A 25,160-nucleotide genomic window follows, 5' to 3' on the forward strand; every position below is an offset into this window, starting at 1 on the left:
CAATCAACACAACTGACTATTAAAACCGATTTCAGGATCTCATGCTACTAGCCAGACTAGTCGTCAGATTGTCTCTAGTACCTTACCTCTCAATAATAAGAAAAAAAAATATATACAAGTAATAATTGTCATATTTACACATAAATAGTAAACAATCATACATAAAAAGACATCTGAAAATAAAAAAAAAATAGGAAAACAATAATAAATTCAACTTCCAATTCTAGGAATCATAGATTGTATTTTGCACCTACGGAACGGTAAAATACCTCTAGACGGGTAACAATGGCGGGATGTACATGTGTTTGCTTAATTTAGAAAATATATATATACCCTTGTGATTGTGTACCATTCAGCAACTTTAACATTTTGTACTATACTCTGCCAAAGTGCAATTGCACAAAAAAATCTAACAAGTGAAATCACAAACTGCCAGAAAAAACAATGTTTCTCCTGTTCTAACAATCGATTAAATCATCCGTTAGGTTTAACAGCCTGAGATCTTTTCTAATATATCCACTAATTTTAATGCAAATATAATAATCCAACAGCATTTTCATAAAACGATACCGTTAAGAAGTTATGCTCTCTTCCTTGTAATTTGGGGGAAAACTATTAATTAGAAGAAAGCATATGCTTGAATAAATAAAATACTTAAGACAACAGAATGAAAGCAGGTATATACTAATTTATATATATATATATTTTTAATATTTCCCTAACAGAATCTTTATACCTTACATATATGTGGCTGTAACAACTCACATTTTTAAATACCCTTTGCATGTCACATTCAATCTCCTGCAACGTTTCAAATTAACGCACCTCCCTTGAAATATAGCACTTCATGTGAGAGATTTTTGCTTACTCCTGTTTAAAAAAATGCTTCTAAATTTACAGTGTTGATATAAGCAGTACGAATTGGTCTGTGATGGAAGCATAAAGTTACCTACATAACTTAACGAAGTTCTAATATTGCTTCAATCAGCGTAATAACCACAAGTGTTCAGTTCACTTTACACGTCTCACTGCATGTTCATTCATGACTTTCTTTTAGGCACAAATGTCTTTTTTACTTTACTTTTTAAATACATAAACGCTTTCGCAAACGAATTCTGTACACAAGAACTTCTAATAAATGATGATATGATTTGTGTCGTTCTGCAGATTGAGTTTCCTGTTGTTGCTCTTTAAGTCGCTTTTTTATTCTTTTAACTGTTGTTGGTACTGTTTCCACACACACACACGCACGCACAATTATCACTTGAGTGAAAGCATGTTTATTGGCCTCTAAAGTTCTTTATCTTCAAACGGGGCCATTGGGTGCAGCTGCAGCGCTCTCTACTGGGGGCACATCACTTGTTTTGTTACTGGAAAGAATTAAAGAAAATGTGAATTATTTCATTGTTGTTTTAAAAATTGTTTACAAACCTCCGAAATCTCTCCTGAAAAAAAAAAAAAAAAAAAAAAAAGGTTAGCCCTCGGTATCAAATACCCAGATGATCTTTAATCTGATTTTTTTTTTTTTTCAGCCAAAACCTTTGAAAGTTCCATATAAACAGATATACAAAAGAGAGTAGTAAAACAAAGAGAAGGCGATCTACTAGTCTTGAAAGATATTCTTCAATAGCTAAAAGATAATTCTTCTAACGATATGTATTATCCTAAAGATATTGTAATGAAATCACGAACTATGAATGAAAAAAAAAAATATTCATGAAAATCATAAAGTATATTCTGTAGGTGAAACTAAACTAAGATGTTTGTAATATCTTAAATTTTGTACACATGCACCACATTATTTTTAAAATCACAAGGAGAGGATTTGTAATCTTTCTTAAATCTTTGGAAGCTGAAGAAAGATGCTTACAAATAGTAAAGAGCACCTGTAGAAGTATAACATTCGTGTTTGTCAGTAGATAAAAGTAATTAACATTTTGGATAAAATCATGGAAAACTGAAAGCAAACCTTGGAGTAAATTAGACTTCAAAATACTTTTCATTTTTCCATGATCATATAACATTTTGTATTAGGACTTTCTTATTTTGTCATTAGGAACTTGCACTCTTAAAATACAATATAATGGCCTTTAGCAAAGTCTCCAAGAAGTTTCTACAAACGCAAAACTTCATCTGCAATAGGTAATTTTTTTTTTATCAAGCTGCTTGGACAAACCATTGCAACCGCCAAAAGCGATCATTATGTATTCTTTTATAAATAAGACCTGTTTTCAAGAAGCGTATTTTGGACTTTTTTGTTAAACTTGACAAAACTATCTTTGGTTGGTATACAGATCCACTTGGAGATCAGTTGTGGAAATTTACAGTACAACTATTTGTAACGTTTCATACTATATATAAAAAATGAAATTTCAATATATTAGAAACTGTGACCATACAAATAGCATTTTAATTTCAATTCTTTTAGTATCAGCAATTAAACAGGCTGAATTTGTTAATGATAGACTTTCTTTTATTACTCTTAAGTGTCGATGGTATGATATTATTGTTTTAAATGTACATGCCCCAACAGAAGATAAGGATGACGAAGATACTTTTTAAGAAGAAGTATCACGCGTATTCGACCAAGTCCCGTGATATCATATGAAAATTCTATTAGAGAATTTCAATGCGAAAGTAGGGCGACAGGATATTTTCAAAACGAGGAGAACCAGGCGAGAGGAGAATACCGGAGTGAAATGTAATAGATTCCCGTTTTTAGTAGGATTTGAGAGCACTAATGTTGAGGATACTTGGGTTCAAATTAGGGATAGTATTAAAATTTCAACAAGAGGAAAATTGAGGCACGTAGGAACACATCATGGAATGCACCAAACTAACGGAGAAGAGAAAATAGACAAAACTGCTTTGACTATAAAATCCGAACGATATAACTACACTAAATTTCGTTGACATCAGACGGGAAAATTCCCAAATATTTAGAACAGAGAAACGCGATTTTTTGAAAGCTTAAATTAATGAACTTGAAGATAACAGTAAAAGAAAAAAAATTCGAGATGTGTTCAAGGGCATCAACGAATTTAACAAAGGGTATCAACCTCGCACGTATATACTAAAGAGAGACGACGGAACAATTCTTACTGATACAAATATCATTTTGAATAGATGGAAATATTTCTTTGACGATTTGCTTAACACGTAGCCAAAAACTAATGTTCATGGGGAAAAGGAAATGCACAGCAGAACATAAATTTCAGAACCTAGCCGAACAGAAGTAGAAACTGCTATAAAGAAATTTAAAATATACAAATCTTCGGATGTAGACAAAATTCTGGCTGACTTAATTCTAGCTACAGGGAAAAATTGCGGAACAAGATACACAAACTCATTCTCCTTATCTGGAATAAAGAGGAATTTCCACAAAAGTGAAAAGAATGAATTATTGTTCCAATTCACAAGAAAGGCGACAAAGTAGACTGTAATAATTATTGAGGCATTTCTATTGTGTCAACATCCTATAAAATTCTCTCAAACCTTTATTAACAAGATTAATCCCATACACGGATAAAATTATTGGAGATTATTAGTGTAGATTTAGAGGAAATCAATCAACTATAGATCAGATATTTACCATTCCACAAATACTCGAAAAGAAATGGGAATAGAATTCTCCGGTACATCTATTATTTACTGATTTTAGAAAGGCTTACGATTCAGGAGATAAATATTATACAACATTCTTGCAGAATTTGCAATACCGAAAAAGCTAGTTAGATTAACCCGTAAGTACTCGCGCCCTTTATGTGACACTACTAGTCGCGCGAAGGTCCAGTAGACCTCTAAATTAATATTAGTTTTATTACAATAAAAATATTTTTTTAATAATTAAGGCAATGTAGCATAGCTCTAGACATGCAATTAGATTTTTGAACTCGTTTTGAGACTTTTTTTATTTATTTATTTTTTATTTATTTTTTTGTATTTTTTCATCAGGACTTCTGGCTATCAACACAAAAGTTACCTGGTTGGGGGTCTGTGAACACTCCCGCGCGAGTACTAACGAGTTAAGAGTGCAAGTAGGAAAATCCTCGTCGAGAATGGCCTGAAACAAGGAGATGGTTGTCGACATTATTATTTAACCTTATTCTGGAGTACGCTATAAGGAAAATCAAAGATAGCAACCAGGGCCTAGAGCTGAATGGTATTCACCAGGTTATGGCGTATGATGATGATATAAATCTGATACGAAGTGATAGGAGAGCAATAGAAAGTTATGCAGAGGTCTTATTAAACGCTTGCAAAGATTTGGGTTTAGAAGTAAATGCAGAGAATAATAAATACATGGAAGTTCGCTAGAATCGTAATACTGCAAATTATGGATGTGTCAAAGTGTCAAATAATATTTTCGGTAAAGTGGATACTTTCAAATATCTAGGATCATTATTAAGAGACCAAAATCATATCCACGAAGAAATTAAATGTCAACTGAAAGCAGGGAATTCGTTGTTATTCAGTTCAAAATCGTTTGTCGTCGCGAATTCTGTCGACGAATTTGAAGCTGAAAATATATAGAACGGTAATCATGCCTATAGTTCTGCTTACTTTGAAGGAAGAACGTAAACTGCAAAATATTTGAGAATAAAATCCTGAGACGAATATTCGGATCCAAGAGAAACGGCAGAAACTTCATAACGAAGTACTGCATAATTTACACCCTTTACCAAACGTTGTTAGAGTAGTCAAATCTAGGAAGCTCAGGTGGGCAGGTCATGTAGCGAAAATGAAAAAGTAGGAATACTTTCAAAGTTTTGACTGAAAATCCAATCGGAAAATGTTCATTAGGAAGACTTAGACGCCACTGATGGGAGGACAATATTAACATAGATCTCGCAGTAATAGGTATACAAACTACGTAGAAACTCGACTCAGTTGGGTAAGGACAAAACTCATTGGAGAGGTATCATGAACGCGGCATTGAACTTACGGGTTCTATATGCCACAGAGTTTGCTCTTTTATGGTAAAAAAATATATTGTGAAATATAACGAAAATTCAGTAGATGATAGATAAAACAGAGCACAAGATAACGTATGCACAGGAAGCATATCCTGGCGATACAACTAGTTGATCGAGAAGAGATCCCAATAAATTCCTTCAAATTAGAAGCTTTTCAGATGTCAATGGAATAAAAAAACATCACTGGTAATGATTAGTCTTTGAAAAAAAACGAAATTCGTTGGGTTTAGTTCTGACCCTTTTAGCTACTACTCTACGATTTCCAATAAGTTATTATTTCCCTTGTTTACCTTCATTTTTTAATATTCCCGCACAAACAGCAGCCTGCGTATGCGTCTCTTCACTCCTCTCATTTTCATACCTTCATTCTCATCATCGTGATTAATTCGATTGAGTAGAAAAGCGTCATTAACTAAGCAAACTCATCCCATCACAACGCCGAACACGTACTTAAAGACTTTGACCGTTTCCGATTTTGAAAACATACACTATAAGTCATTAATCGACACATTGTACAGCGGGGGACACTTCTAAATGGTACACCTTAGCCGTAAATCTCCATATGGCTGTACCATTTAGAAGTGTCCCCCGCTGTACATCGCATCGTCATTAACAAATCGTATATAACTTTCTTTAAGTAATAACAAAAGCTTGTTGAGACTTTTATTGAAAATTTTGGGTTGCGAGCGGAGCAAGCAAGAAAACTTTTAACAAATGTATTTCCTTGCAAACGCAAACCGCGATATTGGTTTAATAGGGGCGCCAATTCTTTTACGGGGCGCCGCGTCATTTACTATTTTCCGACAACTTTTCTTTCTTCTTGCTCGTTCGACGCCCCCTTGTTATCAGCACACGGGTGACCGCCCCACTCGCCCCCCCCCTTCCCTTAGCTACGGCTCTGATAATGTGCCACATGTAATAAAATGTTTTCAGTTAAATGACTACATTGTTTCAAAAGATATCCACTATAATACTGTACTTCCTTTCTACATGTACCAGTTCTTTTGTAAATCATTTTAGTCCAGTAAATATAAGGAAAATTAGGGCTGTACTCCCAACAAATTGCAAGAAAAGCATTTTTTAGTTTTTCTGGTAGAAAAAAGCATTCTGAACAACATATCAAAAATTAGCAAAAATTATACGTCCATTTGGCCGCCATTTTGAGCCTCCATTTTGGATTTTGTTACTAAACGCCTTTCTCGGAAAAAGCAATTATATCTTCTCACAGAATTACGATAGAAACTTCGTTCGTGTGTCAAATTGATGGTAATAGATAATATAAATGAGGAAAGGTGGTACAGTCTTGTGATGATGCCGCCATATTTAAATATAGCTTCCGTTCTTCTAAAAATTTCGTTACTTCGGTTAGTTATCTGTCTTAATTGGCATATAACTATGAAGCCGTTAAAGTTTTCAAAAAATCATCCGAAATGGTCGTTATAGAGTAGAATGTCCTCTTTTTGTTGACATCAAAATCATTTCTGTATCTTAAAAACTAAGCGTGCTAGACTATTTTATGTCGCGAGAGTATTGTCTTTTGTAACACTGAACTCCGTCATGTAAGGCAACATGCCTTTTCTTTAAATAATGTAATACTTTAATTTTATAAAGAGAAGTATCTGAGTTGTTCTTATAAATTAAAGAAAACAAGTACAACTACAACTACAAATAATAATAATAATAATAATAATAATAATAATAATAATAATAATAATAATAAATCATCACCATCATCATCATCATCACCACCACCACCACCACCACCACCACCACCAGTGGCGTATTTACGATTCTGTATCGGGGGGCTTTGCTAACTTTCGGGGGTGGGGCTTTGCCTAGAAATGTGAAAATTCTGCATGATATTTCATTTACTTTTCTATAGTAAGATTTCGGGAGGGGGGGTTAAGCCCGGAAGCCTCCCCTTAAATACGCCACTGACAATTATGTATATCACAGGATAAATTTTTTTGTGCAGTGTTAGGCACCCTCATGTATACATCCAAGTCAGTCATCTGTGCAATTCCTGACCGTAATCGATATGTACCCTGGAAACAAAACATGCATTTTGTCAACTCTTAATTTCATTTATGAGCTAGCAGCGAAATACAAAATGCCAGCTATTGTTACGTTTGACTAGTCATTGTTTTGGAAAACTTCTGAAATCGTGAGTTCAGCCGAAAAGAATGTTCGAGTGAAAGATGCTATATTGTTACTTTGAAGTTTCCATATCTTAATAAATCTATTGGGTGCTATAGGTACGTTAATGGAAGACATTGGACAGAAGAGATCTTAGCAACAGTCTACAGTGAAAATACAATCATACATGCTATGTCAGGAAAAACAGCAGAGCGTGCATTACGTGGGCATCTTGCGGTCAACCAATGTCTTACAAACTTAATTATTCCCAAAATTATTGAAACAGAACCAGGGCCACATTACCAAGCTAGAACAGTTATACTGTCAAGCTGAAAAGGATGACTTAGAGTTGGATATGCTTGAATCAGATTGTATGGCGCGTATAGTTTCTGCTGTGCATGAAAAAATGTGTCAATATTCTCAGGAGTCAAAGACAAGCAGACTTTGGTGGAATTATACGCAGATGTTGGGTGTAATCAGGGAGCTAATACATGTCGATCGATCAGGATCATGGACAATGCATCTACACGCTATTTCAGTTTGTTTGCCCATATTTGCTGCTGCAGGTCACCAAAATTATCTGAACTCTCCTTACCTGTACCTTCAAACCATGAAAGTTTGGACTAACTCCCCCTGAAATGAATCATAAGTTCATTAAGGGATACCATGTCATCAGACGAAGTAACAAATTCTGTACTGGTCTTAATTGTGACCTGGTTATTGAGTAGACGCTAATGAGGTCATTAAAAACCACAGAGGATTAACAAGAGGTAATGAAATAACAGAGAAGCAAAGGGCAATTTGGACAATGTCTTCTCCTGTATCCTCGTTTTACAACTTTGCCATGCAGGACTTCTGTGATATGCAATATCTACTTGTGGACAGCACGAAAAGGCAACTGCTGCAAGAATAGCTCGTGATAAAGAGGATGTGGCTAAAATTGGTAGTATGCTTGAACCATATTCCTCACTGTCTGAAGAAGTGGCATTGCATAATATTGTAACTGGAATGAATGCAGATAATGATGGGAATGTCCATGAGCTTTTCAGTATCGGTAAAGACATTGTTGCTCAAATGGAAAATCAGTCCACATTTTCATATGCACACAAACGCAACATTAAGGCAATCACGTTTGCATCAGCAAAGGTTGTTAAGGTATCAGAAGACAAAACGATAGATCCTGCTCTTTTGTTTCAACGGTTCTTGTCTCAGAGTGGAGATTTAAATTTAAATGAGGTGATGAAGTATGAGCTTTCTCCATGCTCATCTGCACTATCTGGAGCTAAACACAAACTTAGAAAGGCAGATAAACCTGCACTTCTTGAAGACATAAGAAATCATGATATTCTTACGAATGCTTCAGCCTTTTCCCCCATAATGAGCAGTATGTTTCGGTATTTACAGCTTCATTGCAGATCATTTTGCATGTTTGTTGCAGAACGACATGGAAATGCAAACTTTGTTTTCGATGGCTATGGAAAGCCTACCCCGAAGGACAGTACTTCAGCGAAGGAAGACAACTACAACAATAATAGTCAAATGTCACGGAAGCAACAAACATTTATTGATAGAAATGATTACTGTGCGCCTGAGATCGAAAGGATGTCCAGTAATACAAGCAGAGAGAGAAGCAGATGTTGACATTGTAAAAGCTGCAGTTGCTAAGTCACTTACCTAGTCAACATGGCTATACAGATAACAAGGGTCTGCATCTACAATCAGACAAAGGGAAAGCTCATGTTTCCAACATTACTGCCTTAAAGAGCTTGCTGGGGAAAGATGTATGTACAAGCCTGCTATTTGCACATACCTTCATTGGATCAGATACTACTTCACGAATTTTTGCACTTCACGAATTTTTGCTATTGGGAAAAAGTCAGTTTTTGAAAGAGTTAACAAAAATGGTATTTTGCGTGAATGTGCACAGATTTTCTGTTCTCCAAACACAGATCCAAAAACTGAGGAAACTACCGGGGGTAACGCAATGTTATCTTTGTTCAATGGGAAAGAATCCGACACATTAGAATCGTTGCAGAATACCTACATTTGCAAAAAAAAGAAAAGAAAAGTTACGGATGCTAATTCATTTGCAACACCCGAGCGCTTTTCACCCACAATTTCTGATACAAAATACCACTCACAACGAACTTACTTTCAGGTCATGACATGGATGGGTCTTAGTCAAGACATGGATCCTACTAAGTGAGACTGGATTAATGAAGCGGACAAACTGATACCAATAATGATGGATAATAATAATAAACTCGCTCCTGACAGCCTTCTAAAAATGATTCACAGCAGCTGTTCATGTGGATGTATCGTACGTAAATGTACATGTAAGAAATATGGTCTCGATTGCTCAACAACGTGTGGCTCTTGCTATAATGGCAACTGTGAAAACATCACAAATAAACCCCTTATGGGTGATGATGAAATTTAGTGTGTTTTTTATATTAACATAATGTGAACAAATAAAAGGAATTTACAATTCCTTGCAGACAATTCTTTTACAGACATTAAGAGAAAAGTAATACAACAAAAAGTGATTGTTAATGAATAACATTACATACGTTGTAAACTACATGTTGTATTTTAATGTTTAAAAAAAACATGCCAGCGTTACGCATGCCAATTATTTTGATTTATTGTATAACATAGTTTGTGACCATTATATTGTAAATATGACAGCTGGTAATGAGACACTTTCGTGAAATTTACACCATTTTTATTATATTATAATCAGGGTGGATTGATTTAAATCAGTCTGATTTAAATCACGATTTTAATCAAGATTTAAATCACTTGATTTTTTTAATAAAAATCGTTGATTTAAATCAAATTCCGAAATTAATTAATTTAAAGAGAAAGTAAGTAAAATCCCGTTTCTCTTCTGTTATTTCGATTATGGAAGATAATAATCATAAAACAATGAGACTCAAATGTATGTAAGCACAGTGTGAAAACGAGTATCATGTAGGGGACGATCAGGGAAAATCCCGTTTGAACGGGTTACGGGTGAACCCTGCTTTCTTCTCTTTGTAACAGGGTTTTAAAATTTCTATTCCAACGGGAAAGCACCATGGACATTTAAGATGAAAAATCTTTTGTGTCCACGTCTATTTGTTAGTTTCCAGATAATAGGGGCGTATTTAGAGGGGTCCGATCCCCTCTCCGAAACAAAACAAAACAAAACAAAAAAATAATTTTAAAATTTTGGGCGAAATTTATGTACTAAATACATAGAAGTTCCTCGGGATCGTAATACGACAAATTTTGGATGCGTTAAAATATCGAATAATACTTTTGATAAAGTAGATACTTGACCCCATTGCAGAACATGCCGCGATCTGCGATGTGATCGCAGAAAATTTGCCGCGCCTGTGCAGGAAAAATTGTCAGAGGAAATAAAATAGCCAACAGAAAAGTATAAAAACGTGCTTGCTATGTATATATATCTTAAATGCACGGACAACTAGCATTTGAACTGTTTTTCACGTCACATAAAGCATATTTTTAACAATCACAAGTGTTTCTTCTCCTGGAACTGATCATCTTGATTTTTTTTTTTTTAATTCCTGCAGGGAATTCGTGTTATTATTCAGTTCAAAACCTCTTATCATCGCGAATTCTGTCGAGGAATTTGAAGCTTAACCCTGCAACCCTCGCGCGGGGTAAATATGACCCCAAAGGGATATTTTTGTTTGGCTCTCCTAGACAGTTGGCAATTCTGACCCGGCCACCCTACTAGCTGTCTGTTATATTGTCTACTTCAAGGCCAACAATTAGTTAGTTGTTTACTGCAACATTTTTCGTACACAAAAAATACGTTTAATATAAAGTGGGGTCACTGTGACCCCACGCGAAGGTTGTTGATATCTAACACCGCGCGAGTGGTGCAGGATTAAAATATATAAAAAGATAATTATGCATGTTGTGCTGTATGATTGTGAAACATGGTCGCTTACGCTGAGGGAAGAACGCAGACTGAAAGTATTTGAGAATAAAATCCTGAAACGAATATTCGGAACCAAAAGGAACGGAAATGAGGAATGGCGAAAACTTCATGATGAGGAACTGCATAATTTATACCATTCACCAAACATTGTTAGGGTCATCAAATCTTGGAGGCTCAGGTGGGCAGGACATGTAGCGAGAATGGAAGAAAGTAGGGACGCTTTCAAAGTTTTAACTGGAAGTCCAATCGGAAAACGACCATTAGGAAAACCTAGGCACAGATGGGAGGACAATATTAAGATGGATCTCGCAGAAATAAGAATACAAAATAGAAACTGGATTCAGTTGACTAAGGATAGAAGTCAGGAGAGCTTTTGTGATCATGGCATTGAACCTCCGGGTTCCATAGGTCATACAGTGAGTAAGTTAATTTTAGGCGAAATTTATGTACTTTATATGTATTTCGTGCCGCTAGGTAGTTCCAATTGTTTAAAAATATGCCCCCGCCAAATATCAGTAACTTTCGTGAAAAGAAAAGTGTCATGTTGATATACATTGCTGTACTTTTTCCTTAATGCTTAAGAAACATGGTTTGGGATTGAAATAGGTTAACGATTGGGAATTAATTCAAAATTAAAACCCAATACTTTCACTTAAATGACATAATTAACATTTAATACTAATTCCTAATGCTTTTTCTTCAGTTCGCGACTTGTATTATACGAAGGAAAAGATTTGATTTAAATCAAAAAAATCGATTTAAATCAAAAAAATCAACAAAAATGATTTTTTTGAAAAAAATCATGATTTTTTTCCACCCTGATTATAATTACATCCTTTGTAATGCTCCTATGATATGCATTACGATTATTATTATTATTATTGTAGTGGTTTTCTTTAATTTATAAGAACAACTCAGATACTTCTCTTTATAAAATTAAAGTATTACATTATTTAAAGAAAAGGCATGTTGCCTTACATGGGAGAGTTCAGTGTTATAAAAGACAATACTCTCGCGACATGAAATGGTGTAGCTCGCTTAGTTTTTAAGATAATTTTTGGAAAAACGGAAGCCATATTTAAATATGGCGGCATCATCACAAGACTGCACCACCTTTCCTCGTTTATATTATCTATTACCATCAATTTGACACAAGAACGAAATTTCTATCTTAATTCTGTGAGAAGATATAATTGCTTTTTCCGAGAAAGGCGTTTAGTAACAAAATCCAAAATGGAGGCCAAATGGAAGTCTAAAATTTGTTAATTTTTGATATGTTGTTCAGAATGCTTTTTTCTACTAGAAAAAGCTTTTCTTGCAATTTGTTGGTGGTCAAACCTTATATTGACTGGACTATTTGGATCATCAATAAAATATTGTCATTCATGACAATAAGAGATTGTACCCACAACTCGTTTGACTCTGAAAGAAGGTGGAATTAGAGCGTTGAAGAAAACTAATCCCCCCCCCCCAAAAAAAAGCGTAAACTATGTGTTGCCACCATGCCCTTATAGTATGGGATCGAACTAGGAATCTCTAACTAGAGGTGAGCTACTGTACCACCAAGTCACTGTGCACTCAATTCTACCGAAGAATTTTCACAAATTTCTTACAAATATTTCGAAGGGGAAAAGTGATTATGTTCCTCCCTTAGATATCGCACATCAAATACAACGAAGACTTAGACTTCCATATACGTAGATCCACATAAAGAGTATCTAAGAGGGAAAGATAACTGCCCAGAATTTTCCATTGGTTCTATTTTGTTCCTCGGTTTAGTATATACATGTATTATTATTCTAAATTTACACTTTAGGGCTTCTGTGTCTTGCCCATAGTTTGCTTCTTTAGAGTTATATTTTCTGCACTTACCTTTCCCATACCATGCAACATGTTTAGTGCATGTTGTGCATACAAAGTCCGTCACAAAATAAAACAATAATAAAAAAAATGTTAGTGTTAAACTTAATTATACATCACGTATAACAATAAACCACAATGCAAGTTTTCTGGAGCTGTACAGTTACTGAAGGTGCTCCAAGTGTTTGTATTAGCTGCAAATCTGTTAAGAAAACACTACTACTTATTGGAATAATATTCAACTTTGAACAAAAAAATCGCAGGTATTCTCTATTAAATTGTGTATACATTTTTTTAACGGACTCTATATATAAAACTTACGTTTCTGATGTTAGAAAGAAAAAAATTGTAGTTGCTTATACCTTAAACTGATAAACATACATTATAAGCAACACTTGCTAACACAAGTGTACAGGTGCTTTAAATAGACAAATTCTGCCTATAAGATGCAAAGTCACTGTTCGAAGTTATTCACCTTTTCATACACGCACATACAATGTGCAATTCAGTGATTTTTATTGCATAAGCCTGCCTGGTGTTACCAGGGAATTTCTTTATACATTTCTTTATCTGAGAAGCAACAAGAAAGGCAATCCTAGACGGAAAAATAAATTACGTGTCCATTCGGATGAGGAAGTGTGTAACGAGGATGGGGGTGAGAGAACAATGGTTGAAAGTTATCTCCCTGAAGGCCGATTCCGAAGTTTTGAAATTCTGGTGCAAAGCAAGATTAAGTTGCCTGCCCAATTCAATTACGTTTTATGTAGATATATTACGCTTACATATATTTTAAACCGAAGTTTACTTAAAACTCGTTATTAACCCCTTACCGCATGCCGTGACATATATGGCACATACCCTTTTTTCACTTTAGCTTTTTTGTGATTTATCTGCTGTGTGAGATATTGACGTGTATGAATAAGAGATTTTGGTGCCATCTGGCATGTTCTTTGTGAGTTGTCATATATGGCACTTACTTATTTCTCGTCGGAATTAAGTGAAAAATCTAATATTCAAGTTTTAATTCATTTTTCAAGTTCCCATATGAGGATTTCCAATACTGATTATTTTTTTTCGCTAAAGGAAAAAAAAATCATGCAGAAAGGAGTTAAAAAAAGAAAAAGTCATCAACTTATGGTATTAAATTTATCAATCAATAAATCAAGACTATTATTGGCGAAAAGTAAGAGAAAAATTCAAACTAACTCACATAGCTGAATCCAATATAACCTTTTCTCTTTCTTCTGTTTGTTCCTCTGTTGGTGCATTCTCTTGTTTGGGAGCATTTTCTTGCGCATTTTCCTTCACTATATCTCCTTCACTACTGCTGTTACCTGTTGCACTGCTCGACATCATACCTTGAGATGCTAAAAATCTAACAAAGAAATACCATACTAGTAATTAATGATTATTCATATAATTAAACTAATTAATTAATCCTATACAAAAGCAATGTACAATCCCAATTCTTGCTTATTCAGGGATTAAAATTCTTCAGCATATAATTTGCTCAAAAACAACAGATCATTAACCTTCTTTGGAAGTTTCTGATTTACGGAGGAGAAGCAGTAAATTCGACTACAAATAAATCGACTTTACTAATAGCTAAGACTCGAATAATTATACTCATTTCTAACTTACAATTATATACTGTAGGGTGATCTAAACGAAAATTCACATTACAACCTGCAACATTCTACCAAAACCGTAAGTGGTTAAAATCGACTACTTTCGGTTTCAATATCGATTTCCATAGAGCAAAACCGGTAAGATATATCGAGATGCAGCTTTTTTGGAATCTGTTCACCATCCCAAGGGTAGGTTCTATGTTTCTTCTTAAGCCTCTATTGAATCCAGAAATGATTCAAATTAACCATTTCCGGCTTCAGCATTTATCGCTATTCAACAAAAATGCTAATATATAGCAACAAAGGTTTTCGGCAAACGATTCAGGATATCAAGAGTACATATTATCATAATGCGCATCAATACCAAAACCGGAAGTGACTGGAATTCACTACTACTTCCGGTTTCAATACTGATTTTCGTAGAGTCCCTGTCCGACACTCCTCGAATGCTTTCATTCCGAAGTTTGTAATATGCACGCTCCCCCACGCGCAAGGTGTTGCCTTTATCGAGCTGCTGTCGTACGTCTCTGCCACTGCTGCATATGGTGTTGGGCGCTAGCTTTACGATCTCGGTACGTAAGACGTTTATCAGATACCTGCTCAGTATTAGTAGATAGGTGAATAAGGTACAATTGCAGGAAGGACAGTAAATTCCGAATGAAGGAAGGAAACGACACAGCTGATTAGTAAGCTGTAAGTAAATACGAACTACTGGATAATAACCATAGGACATGCTCTTCTGTCATCTTTATTATGGTGTTTATGCCTATAAAATTACATACACAGATCAGCCAGAACATTATGATCCCTACCTAATAGTCGGTATGTCCACCTTTGGCACGAATAATAGCGGCGACGCGTCTTGGCATGGAAGCAATGAGGCCTTGGTAGGTCGCTGGAGGAGTTGGCACTACATCTGCACACACAGGTCACCTAATTCCCGAAAATTCCTGGGACGGGGCGATGTGCTCTAACGGCATGTTCAATCATACTCCAGAGGTGTTCGATTGCGTTCAGATCCTTCAAGTTGGGAATCCAGCACATCAATTGGAATTTGCCACTGTTCCTCAAACCACTCCATCATACTCCTGGCCTTATGACATGGTGCATTATCTTGAAAAATACCACTGCTGCTGGGAAACGTCATCATGAAGGGATGTACATGGTCTGCAACCAGTGTACGACATACGCCTATGCCGTCATGGTGCCTTGCACGAGCTCCACTGGACTCATGAATGCTCATGTGAATGTTCTCCAGAGCATAACTGAGTCGCCGTCAACTTGTCTCCGTCCCCAGTACAAATGTCAAGAAGCTGTTCCTCTGCAAGATGACGGATTCGCACCCTCTCATCGACATGAAGAAGAAAGTATCGGGATTCATCAGACTATGCAACGCTCTGCCACTGCGCCAAAGTCCAGTGATGATTGTCATGTACCCATTTCAGTCGCAGTTGCGGATGTCATCGTGTTAACACTGGCACATGGATGGGTCGTCGGCTGCGGAATCCCATCATTAGGGGTGTTCGGTGCACTGTGTGTTTAGGCACACTTGTACTCTGCCCAGCATTACAGTCTGATGTTAGTTCCGCCACAGTTCGCCGCCTGTTCTGTTTTACCAGTCTGCTTAGCCTACGACGTCCGACATCTGTAATTAGGGGCAGCCGCCAAACCCCTCGACGTTTGGACGTCGTTTCACCTTGGTTTCGACACTTGTTGAAGACACTTACCACAGCACTCCTCGAAACCCGACAAGTCGTGCAGTTTCCGAAATGCTCGTGCCGAGCCTCCGGGCCATTACAATCTGCCCTCGGTCAAACTAAGGTAAGTCGCACACCTTCCCCATTCTACACACGGCCAGCACGCTCACTGATACTACATGTACCGTACGTGTGTCTGACTAGCAGGCATTCCTCGTCAGGTGACGCTGCTATCGCCTGGATGGGTTTATATCGATAGTAGGTAGGTAGTCATAATGTTTTGGTTGATCTGAGTATGTCCTTTCAACAGGCAGCGTCAGCGATTAACAGCATCCTTAGGGCTAATATTTTTACGCAAAGATATATTGAATTGAGGCAGTATAGTCGTCAAGTCCTTTTAAGATTTTACTCTTTCATCTATATATTTATTATTTTATTCGTAACCATCATCATCATCTTTCGCCCGTGCTACTTCATGTTTACAAAATATTTTCAGTGTAAGTTGATACCAATCACTTGTAAACGCTAATGGAACTCATAAGGCAATATTATTACAAATGACACATTAAGTTTCCTGTTTCGTTACACAAGACGTTCTGGGTATGAAGGATTTCTGACGGAATCCTGATGATTTTGGATTTGTAAATCCAGTGCAGCATTTCCATTTTTACATCCAATTTCACACAATTATTTCTGTTATTTAACAGAGACAGCTTATATCACAGAAACTAACTATAATTAGAACATCTTCAAACACTTCTTTTCAAGATTCGATCAAATATCGAAATACGCTATTTACAAAAGCTGCAATACAGAGAACTAGATGACATTATTTTTACTGCCTTTCGTGCCAACGCTCTATTCACATCAAAGGCTCCGACAAGTAAATTAACTCTAGTTAGTTAAGTCTAACATATAAGAAAATATTAAACAGCTAATACAAAATACAATAACTTTAATGAATCTATACGGCACGTTGAAAATCCTTCTTCCAACATTTTCCCGACATCCTTAATCTTTTAAAGTTTTCCTTTTATTTTGTATTCCTCTGGATTTTACTGGAGTTTTGTCATTTTCTATTCTTTTCACGTATCCATAAACCATCTCGATTTCACTCTTTCTCCTATACTTTAATCTAATTCGTTCCTTTCTACTTTCTTTGTCACTACAGACCTGTAGTTAGTCCTCTACTATCTTGGAGTTGAGACATTGTGGTGTAAAAAAAAAAAAAAAAAAAAAAAAAAAAAGTTTCGAGCTATGTTAATAGAAGGTCCCATGTCCTTCGTAAGGACGCCAAATACAAAAACTCGAAATCAACTAATCTGTGACTGTTTTTTTTATATCTTTTTATCAGTTACTCCTAAAGAATTTTGTCCACTCCGCCCCATTACTTATATTTTTGTTTCGTATGTTGTGATAGTTACACCATATGTCTCTAATTTTACCTTTTTTTTTTTTTTTGTTTTTTGTTTTTCCCTGTATATTTTCATTTCCCAGATGTTTCACTTATTTTGAAATGATGCCCATCTCTCATCTATTAGCTGCTTATGTATTCTTCCCTCTGCTAATATTTCTGTCGCCAGACACTTTAAGCTATCCACTTGTTTGTTTTCTTCTCTCTTTATTCCTTTGATTTTTCTTTGTTATTTGTTTTACTCTATTCACTTCGCTTAATTCTTAGTTCAAATTTCTTGGTACCCGAAATAAGAGCTGAAGCTCTCCTGGTGTTGTGATGAAGTAGTTCCAGTAGTTCTCGGTCTAACAACCAGGTGAATCCCATGTTGTCCGACTTTCGAAAACTGACTACACTGTTCACATCTTCAGGGTATATTATGAGAGAAGCAAACAGAAACATTCCTTATATAAGTTCTGGTGGAGAAAAAGAGCGCAAAGTAATTGGTCGATACAGAAGCCCAATCTATGGTCTCATTCTGATGGGTTGGTTGAGTTTGTATGCAGGTCCCGACTGTTTTGTTTTCGTTGCTGTTTCAATGAATAAAACCAAAGTTCGTCTGAGCTATGGGCAGCTCCCTTGTTAAAAGTGTTGCCTTCCTCTAATATTGCTATGACTTCCCTAACTTTCATCTTCCAGTAGCCTAAACATTGTGCTAGCAAAGTGGAAAACTATATTAAACACAATTTAATCATAAATCTTTCACAGTAACTTAAAAAAACTTACCTATAATTATCTATAAGTTCTTTAGCTTCTTCACTACTAGAAGCATTTCCGCTTACATTACTTGGATTGGCATTATCATCAGATTCAACTGCTTCTCTAAAATGAAAAATTGAAAAACCATGATAACGTCTATGGGCAAAGTAATTTCTATTCGATACAATTATATAATAATCATTTAATAACATATCAGTATGTTTTATTTTACACAGTGTCAGATCAAAACGCATTCCTTAGAAAGGATTTAACCGCCTGCATACTACACGCAATAGCCGCTACATGTCATACAGAGTAGTGTATTATTCTTAAGTATGACATGCGAACTCCCTCGTGTCTATATTATAGCGTATGTGCTTCGGATTCCATGTAAAGCTGACTGAGGGTCCGCGTCTCATACAACCTCGATGCTGAAAAAAAAAAGAACTCCAATCCAAATGAATTAGTTAACTGCCTCTTCTCTATGGTACTAATCTGTGACAGATTGCTTAAGAGGTCAAGCATCATCTTCCAATTATCATTTTTGGTTTTCTCTTTTCTACTATTTATGTTCTCATACATTATCGGGATTGTGCAAACTGAAAAAAAAAAAAAAAATTGCAAATTCAATTTAAATTTCTTGGTATTACATCCATCTACGGCTATGGCCACGCATACGGGTTTTTAAGTAAATGATCTGTTGTCAGTACCGTTATTCCTGACCTCCTAGAACTAGAATCCGAAACTTCTTACTACAAGTAGTTTCCCATTTGCTTATGACGCTTATCACCGAAAATTCTGTGTTCACTGGCAATTTGATTTGGGACCATACGCATGAAAGATATATGCGCTATCATTCCACTATTCCGTTCTATTTAAACGTTGTATACAACTATCTATACATTCACTAATTACATTCTTCCGAAATATCAAGAAGCGGATGATACAACCCCCCTAATTTATGTAGATCGCTCGCGCAGTAATATGTACACTCATGTCCAAAATAATTGTCGCATTCTATAACTGTCTTCTTGTAAGAATATAATTTGATAATGATTTTGCAGGGTAATTTTAATACTGATACTATGTGTATGTATAATCGGGAACTGTATATTTGTGGTAAATTTCATAGGAAACGAATTTTCATACGAAAATTAGAATGAGTAAAACAAAATGTTACTAAATGACAAGTAAGTTTTATTTTCGTGTTGTTTTTCTTCTTTACTGCTCTTTTGACATGAAATTTGCCACATACGTGTCTTTGCCGACTATACACATACTAACATTATAAGAAATACCGAGCGAATTCGTTATCAAGTGATATTCCTACAACATATTTATAGACATGCGACAATAATTTTGGACATGAGTGTACTTCTGAACGTGTTCACCGGTATCTTTTAAACTATACAATTCCGACAACAGAAGTCCACTAATAACACTTTGTGTATTTTCCGGGGATTTTTCTTATAACTTACAATAAAGAATTAAATTAAACACACAGTAACACATTTACTTTTAAATATATATATTATAGTTATAAGGCAATTACAAAGACAACCAAAAAAGTTATTTTCGTTCGTTATCGTCAAAACAGTAATCACACAGCGCATGGTACTCAGCCTTAGGCCCCAATGTAATCGCCATCAGCATCCTTTGCCAAGGTCCTGCAGCTGCGCAATGCTTTGGAGATAAAACTCGGGGATCTTGAACGCAATGAAATCCGTGAGTGCGTGTCGCAATCCCCTTATTGCCGAAGGATTTCCCACGGACGTGGTTGTCTACGGAAGGTGGTCATCTGATGGCGTTAGTTCCGGCGAGTATGATAGTACAGGTCTCCAAGCCAAGTCGCTAACTGATATGTCTCATCGTTCCTGCTTCGTGAGGACTCGCATTGTGGTGGAGGAGCAGTACATCTTTGCGATAAACAAATACTGGTTTCTTCTGCTGCAATGCATGTTGCACTTGTTGAGTACAGGTCCGAAGTGGGAAGCACAGGGTCATTGGATGACGATCAATTTCTATTACCTACTTTTCATTACTCGTGGCCACTCGACATAATATGGGTGTGCTGTGGTACCAAGACAACAACGACAAACAGGATGTCACTCGTTCCTTATTGGATGCTAACAATGTATGGGTTATCAAACACCTTCCCTGAGGGTGCAGCTGAAGTCTTATTATTTCCTTGGAAACATAGAAGCATTTGGCAAGTTCAAAAAATGTTTGACTGCTGTCCTCTGTTATGGCTGCCTTCAGGGCCTCGTCACCCAATACCTGTGGTCGCCCACTACCGGGTTCACCACAAAGGCTCAGATCTTCCCATCTGAAATTCTGGAACCAATGCCTGGCGATGCGTTTCTTTCAGGCATCCTTTCCAAATGCCTGGCGTAATCGATGACTCGATGCGGTTGCTGTGTGCGCGCAACGTGTATGTACCGGCACTGGGAACTAGTCACACCGACCCCCATCGCTAGGGGCACAAGTTTTTCGCACTAAGAATTTGAAAATTTCGCGTTTCGTTTTTCATATTTCGCGTCTTGTCTCATTTTCTAAATAAAGCTTCACGTTTTGTAGCTCTTGTGGTAAAGATATTTCCTGACATTTTTACAATTGTCCTTTTATTCATAGATTACTACAGAAATAAACCAGATTTAGATTTAACATGTTTCTCACGCGTATCTTTCCTCTTTCACTCAAAGCGAATATTGCACAAACGACACATTAATATATACGATCCAGAAACATAAATACCATCAGTTTCGAACTCCTTTGCTCTAGTCTGGATATTTATCTGCAGCCTCCCCATCACGAACAAAATGTTAGGAATCAGCAGAATCACAAAGAAATGAATTTACGCAAGTGAACATGTCAGCTGCTTCAGCGTGTCATTCTAAAACGCAGACTTTCAAACAAAGGTGATGGAGCGTTCAGTTTGGCGCAAGCGCCGATGACAGGTCTGGCAACAACTTTTATGCGGTTGATCTGAGTAGCAGAAGACAGAAGGTGTCTGCAATGATGTCATTGGCTAGATAATTAAAATAGGGTCTCCCCATCCAGCTGCGATGGTGATAGCTAACGTGCAACATGTTCTCTATAGCCGTGTCCGAATCACGCAAAATGCACCGTTCATGCCACGTTCTACTGTTCCGCCAGCGGAAAACTAGCGTTTCCAAATTTACGAAAACGTATTTTTAAAATTTCGCGTATTGTTAAAATTTTCGCGCAAAACTACCAATTTCGCATTTTATCGCGCAATGGAAATCAATGAAAATACACAAATATCATAAAATGGCAAGAAACTGATAATCACGCATTTCGTTTTATCGCGTACTGCGAAAAACTCGCGCCTCTACCCATCGCTTTTCCGCCGCATAAGTCACTTCGTTTCCTCTTTATAAGCATTTCATTAAATGGGACATCAGAAACGGAAAGAAATATTTTAGTCAAACTGCACTTCATTACTGAGATTAACTGGCTCCAAAAGTACTGCCTGTATAAGTATCATGGATGATACATTTATCCCAGCTTAAGACTGAGAATATGTAGAAATGCGAGAATCAATTCCTGGAAATATCTCTTCTACATTTCTCTCCTTTAACTTGGGATGCATTCGAATCAACTCAACAAATCTGACCTCTTTTGAACTGACATAAAGCCTGCAATCATCTACGATACACGGAAAGGAAAAAAAAATGAAATGAAATCTTTGAGTTTTACGTCCCACGCTTATGCCGGTTAGGCTAAAGGAGACGGTGATGATGAGTGATGAATGAAATGGTGGAATGAAGAAAGTGGGAGGAAACGGGAGAACCCCGAGAAAACCCACGCACACGGTGTTTGTCCACCACAAAGTTCACTTGGCGGGGGCTGGGATCGAACCCGGGACCCCAAGCACCAGAGGTGAACGCTCTACCACTGAGCCACCGCGCCCCACACGGAAAGGAATTTTGATGTACTATAGTATTCTCTGTACACACAGAATTCTTAAATCTGTATGATTTTTTTTTCCTTTTGGAAGTCGTTTCACAAATTTTAGCCTGTATCTACTTCTTATACGCTAAGTATGGTGCTCAATTTGTCACTTCGCTAGATAAATCATAGTAACTTTTACTGATTACTAGTGCTGTACAAATTGATTTTTGGAAAAAACGAAAATGGATTTTTGAGAAGTTGGAATTTCAAAAAAACAGTTTTTGGTCTTCAAAATCGATTTATGGTTTCCATTTTCAAAATAAAAACTTGATTTTTGGTTTTCTTTTTTCATTATGCAGAAGTATTTACGTGAATGTAAACGAGAACAATGAAACGACGTGGGACTAAACTGAAACAGTACACTAGTATGTCTGAATATGTTTAATTTGTGATACAGAGTGAGCATACGCTAATCATGTTCTACAATACACAAGAATTTACATACATTCGCACGATATGCTCATTCCTTGCATAAAAGGTGGCTATAAGTCTCATCTTCAGTGCACATGAGACCTGGTTTGAATCCTGAGGTTGTTGCATTACAGCATAGTGACTGCAGTTGTCAAACACTATCTACACTATGACATGTAAGATTGCATGAAAAGCCACTGTCAGAATATGGCAAGAAAAAAGTCTAGAAATTTAGTTGGTACATGGATCATCTGATTAAAAGCCACGTACTAGTACTACGCCACATTAAGCAATAGCAATCTCTTGCTGCTAGACACTACTTTTGCCATCTGCTGTGCAATGTTGCCACTCGTCTATTTTTGCTGGGATCTACCACCGGAATTTAAATGTCATATGATATTTTCGTCTTCTTTCTACCTCTACTAGCATCATCCTCCGTAGAGCAGGGCGTGAGTTTTAGAACACCGATGTAGATCTGCATAGATATATAATAGAATGCGGTCACTTTATCTGAAAAAACTAGTGCTAAGTTAATGATGCACCACGGTCGCTCAATATATAATTAGTTTTTTTTTTGGCAAAGCGCATTAAATAACAATGAAATCTCCAAATTTTGATGTCGTCCTTATGGCCTTCTAAAAACAATAAGATTAATCTGTTGCGTATGTAATATATGGCAAAATTAATTTTAAAAAACGTCAACTGTAATTTAAGTTAACGATTCGATTATTTTGTTTCATATATTTTCACGTGAAGCAGGTTACACACATATAGAGTACGTTTGTTTTATCTTGGCACTCTTCCCGCCTGCCACGCCGCACTTAAGTTGCGAGTACAATATGCTAGAGAACAAAGCAAAACGCCACACCACTCACAAGTCATTGTAACACCCTTGTTCGCGTGTGGCAATTAAGCACTTCAAATACCCGCCAAACAACAATGACCTCATTTAATGCGCTGGCTGGCAACTAACGTCACCTACATGCCAAAGCCAATAAGATGCCTATTGGATTAAAACGTTCACTTGAGTGCTAGCAGAAAGTACTTTAAAAGGTAACCAAGTGCACTGGCGGGAAGCGTGCTAAGATAAAACCAACGTACTCTAGAAGGAATAAATTAGAGAAGGTTTCTAGAAAATGTCTATGCAGTTGTACACTTACAGTATACTGATTCGTGCCACAAAATTACAATTCGATAAATTTGGTTGCACCTAACAGAATTGAATTGTATGTGTGAAAGCAGTTGCATTATCTAAAACATACACAACAATCGCACCTTCCACTGGTTTCGTGGCTACCGCGAGCGTCTTTGGTGTACGCGGACATGCATTCCAGGGCTCATAGTGGTCTGGTCTCTTGTAAATAGTTGAAAGGTGACCAAAAGCACACGAAAGTTACGATGCCCCTTGTTTCCTTTGTCAATTTCTCCATTACCTCTCTCTTTGTTGTTTTGTTTCATCTTTTCTTCTTTACTTCTTTTTGAGCTTCCTCCTTTCTTAGGTTTTCTAAGTATGCTTTGTAGTTACGGTAAGCAGACTTAGCAGATGTAAGAAGCTTCTGAGTAAGTGGAACCAGTTCTGGCCTATTTCCGAATTGCTTCACCCCAGACATTATATTTAACTTAGCATTGAGAGTTCTCAAAGCCATGAAATATTCATATTCATCACCTACTCTTAAGAACATACAAGAAGCATAACACAAGACGAACATGATGAAACACACACACACACACAACGTTGAGCGGAACTTTAACTATTACTAGAGAAAACTAAAAGACTATTATGATAGAAGAAAGAATAGACACAGAAGGGTTCTCAACCCCACATCGAGAGCTTAAGCATCCACCAACCATCAACTGTTCTTTAGAAAGAATAAAATCTGAAGTGAGAATAAAGCTGACTGTTTCACATGTGGCAGCAAAGTACTGAAGCTTTCAGAAGAGAAATGAGTAACAAGTTTCTGCCTTTTTCCATTTATTTTTATAATATTTTTCTTAGAAAACTGCGAATGCAAAACATAAATCACACGAAAAAGTCACTTTACCTCCCAAAAAAGTAACTTTTAGTGACAAATTTGAAAAAAAGTAACTTTTAGTGACCAACTTGAAAAAAGTCACTTTTAGTTAAAAAAAAAAAAAAAGTGACTCGCTATGAGCCCTGGCATTCGATTCCCAGCGGAATAACGCTGCACGAAGAAAAAAAAAAATCACTTTGTACTTCCTTTCGTTCTTTCTATCATTAATTCTGAATATCAGGAAGTTAGTATTAAGCAGTAGTAGAAGATATTTAGAGCCATAGCAATCGGCGAACAAGCGATGCAATGCACTCGTGTCCCCCGGACGAAGAGGTCCCAGCGCGCCCCGCACACACAC

The 25,160-nt window shown here is 36.5% G+C and overlaps 1 protein-coding gene across 2 annotated transcripts in view; it reads right to left on the reverse strand.

Annotated features, from left to right (window-relative positions):
* Positions 1-209: 209 nt before the first annotated feature.
* Positions 210-25,160, reverse strand: part of fmt (phosphatase 6 regulatory subunit 1-like protein fmt) — a 91,088-nt gene continuing 66,137 nt past the window's right edge. For both annotated transcript variants that reach the window (XM_081728463.1, XM_081728462.1), the window contains 3 exons: positions 18,432-18,527; positions 14,138-14,302; positions 210-1,370 (listed from right to left, as the gene is read on the reverse strand). In XM_081728463.1, the coding sequence (XP_081584589.1) occupies positions 1,307-1,370; positions 14,138-14,302; positions 18,432-18,527 (325 nt within the window). In that variant the 3' untranslated portion in view covers positions 210-1,306. The remainder of the gene's footprint in view (positions 1,371-14,137; positions 14,303-18,431; positions 18,528-25,160) is intronic.

The sequence above is a fragment of the Thermobia domestica genome, chromosome 10 (assembly GCF_964235325.1).
Source record: "Thermobia domestica chromosome 10, izTheDome1.hap1.1, whole genome shotgun sequence".
Lineage (NCBI taxonomy): Eukaryota > Metazoa > Arthropoda > Insecta > Zygentoma > Lepismatidae > Thermobia > Thermobia domestica.